We start from the raw sequence: 2,486 nt of genomic DNA on the forward strand, positions 1-2,486 counted from the left end.
CCGTGTCGCAACAACCACTGGTGGCTGGCCAAATGCTTGCTTATTGGACATGTGGAATGTAATTTGGAGGTCCAGCTGAACCAAATCCCGTAGAGACATGGCATATGTGGAGGCTATGCATATAGACCGCCTTACGGTCAGCAAGCTTTTCGATCCCCCCCCAAAGGTGCGATTTTCTATCTCCATCTTCATTCTAGCCCTTTTCCTCCTTCCCTACATGCAAATCTGATATAAGTTCTCAATCCGTGTTTCACAGTGCCCCGATCATGTCGACTGCACATGTGGGACCAGTGGGTCCTGGTGAGAATCGTGACGATCAGCATGTCACCTTGCACTTGCACGTGCTTGTTGTGACCACCCTCTTAGCGCTCTGTTTGTATGTCTTCGCTGGGATTAGAGATCGTAAGAAGGTAAGCAACCTCTCGATGGTCCGAACGAGGCCGCCCTCCCAGTCACGGTGCTAGTTTCTAACAAGATGGGTGCTTCCTCCGTGGCCACTAGCAAGACGCAGCGATTGCGGAACAGTATAACTGTCAGCCCATCCTCGCATTCGTACCGTACAAGTGGCCGCTCGCCCTCGACCTCCTCAAGCGTCAATATGAAATTCTGTTTAGCGACCATACCTTTGAAGGCCTGACGCCATATTTTGGTATCGCGGCTACGTGCTGCATCCATCTGTTTGGCATAACCGGCTACTTTACCACCGATCCCGAAAACATCGAGACAATTCTTTCCACCCACTTTGCGGATTACAATATCGGAAGCCGCCGCTTGGCCGGCTTACCGCTGTTTGGCGAGGGCATATTTACGCAGGACGGGCCGGCTTGGAAGCGGTCCCGCGATTTGATCCGACGTCAGTTCGTCCGCGTGCAGAAGCAGACGCCCCAGGCCTTTACGGCGCACGTCGAGGAGCTCCTTTCAGGTATCGCTGATGCCGTCGGGGACGACATGGTGGTGGACCTAAAGCCGCTCATGTTTGAGTACACGCTCAATACCACCACGATGCTCCTATTTGGCGAGCCGCATAGCAGCATGGGGAAGTCGCAGCGGGATGCAGTGCGGGATAATTTTGACTACGCTGCCTTTGGTGTTGGTATTCGTGTTCGGCTCTCCGACGGCGCCTGGCTGTACAACCCTCCCAGACTTCGCAAAGCCTGCAAGGCTGTACGTGAGTGGGCGACTTTCTTTGCGGCCAAAGCAATCAAGTATAAAGACGATTTTGGAGAGGAGGCCGCCTCGGAGAAGTACGCATTCATCATCGATCTGTGGAAGGAGATGCAGGATTTCGATCTGGTGCGTGACCAGCTGCTGCACGTTCTTGTTGCGGGACGCGACTCGACAGCAAGCCTGCTGTCTTGGACTTTGTGGGTTTCCCAATTTCTATACACCATCACTGCCTCCCAGCAAGCAAGCTAACACAGTTTGTGGCATTATTAGCTTCCATCTCGTGCGCAACCCGGACGTTCTAGAGCGGCTGCAGAAGGAGGTTTCTTCGGCCCCCTCGAGTGGCCACATCACCCGAGAGCAGATCCAGAAACTGCCTTTTCTCCGATGCTGTCTCAACGAGAGTATGGTTTTCATTTTTTCATTATTTCCACGGCTCGTGGCTCTTTACAGACTGACAACTTGTAAGCCCTACGCCTCTACCCTAGCCTACCGATGAACCTCCGCTTCACAAACAAAACCACTGTCCTTCCTCGAGGCGGTGGACCGGATGGCAAATCGCCCGTAATGCTGCCCAAGGGGTCCGGAATCGCTTTCTCCATCTATCATTTGCACCGCCTCGAATCCATCTATGGCCCAGACTCTGGTGTCTATCGGCCGCAGAGATGGGAGAGTGGCGAGCTCCTTAAGAAGGCTCGCCCGGGCGCCGGCTACGTAGACTTCAATGCTGGTCCGAGACTCTGCCTAGGAAGTAAGTAAATCCCGGCCGTTCCTCAACAAGGTAGCTTAGCTTACTGACTGTTACACAGAGGACTTTGCTTTGATGGAGGCGAGCTATGCCGTGATTCGCATTCTCCAGGCGTATCCCGGTCTTCGTCTCGCCCCGGGAGTCACAAATGAGCCGATCGGGGTAGAGAAACAGACCTATACTATCGGATTATCTCCCACAGAAGGCGTGCGCGTGGCACTAGCATAATTCTTTGGATTTATGAGATGCTCTCAACGAATTGTGCGCAGGAGAAGACGTCGCGTCATAATTATGCTTTTTCGATTGTAGTTGGCTGCTATTTGCTTCTAAATACTTTTCCCAATTTTAAACTATCAAACTATTCTGTTAGTATCTAGGAGATAGAAATTTACTGACTGTGCACTTCTTAAATCCACTTACGAGAAAGAAACTAAGAATATCAAAGGTCGCGCTGTGGCCAACACGGGCAGTGAGTAGCAATGCATTACGATGGTGGTAACATCCGGTGTCACGCAGAAGGTACTCGTCTAGAAAGTAGAAGAAGAACTCGCCCATCTGAGGTACCCTGGGGTAA

General features: G+C 52.1%; 1 protein-coding gene across 1 annotated transcript; it reads left to right on the plus strand.

Annotated features, from left to right (window-relative positions):
- Positions 1 to 266: 266 nt before the first annotated feature.
- UCRPA7_4978 (putative n-alkane-inducible cytochrome p450 protein) lies at positions 267 to 2,140 on the plus strand (the record flags this gene model as incomplete). Its single annotated transcript, XM_007917533.1, has 6 exons — positions 267 to 300; positions 367 to 410; positions 538 to 1,364; positions 1,438 to 1,568; positions 1,634 to 1,915; positions 1,974 to 2,140. The coding sequence occupies 6 exons, from the start codon at positions 267 to 269 to the stop codon at positions 2,138 to 2,140; spliced, it is 1,485 nt and encodes a 494-aa protein (XP_007915724.1).
- Between the last annotated feature and the right edge of the window lie 346 nt (positions 2,141 to 2,486).

The sequence above is a fragment of the Phaeoacremonium minimum genome (genome assembly GCF_000392275.1).
Source record: "Phaeoacremonium minimum UCRPA7 unplaced genomic scaffold PA7_03_scaffold_377, whole genome shotgun sequence".
NCBI classification, from domain to species: domain Eukaryota; kingdom Fungi; phylum Ascomycota; class Sordariomycetes; order Togniniales; family Togniniaceae; genus Phaeoacremonium; species Phaeoacremonium minimum.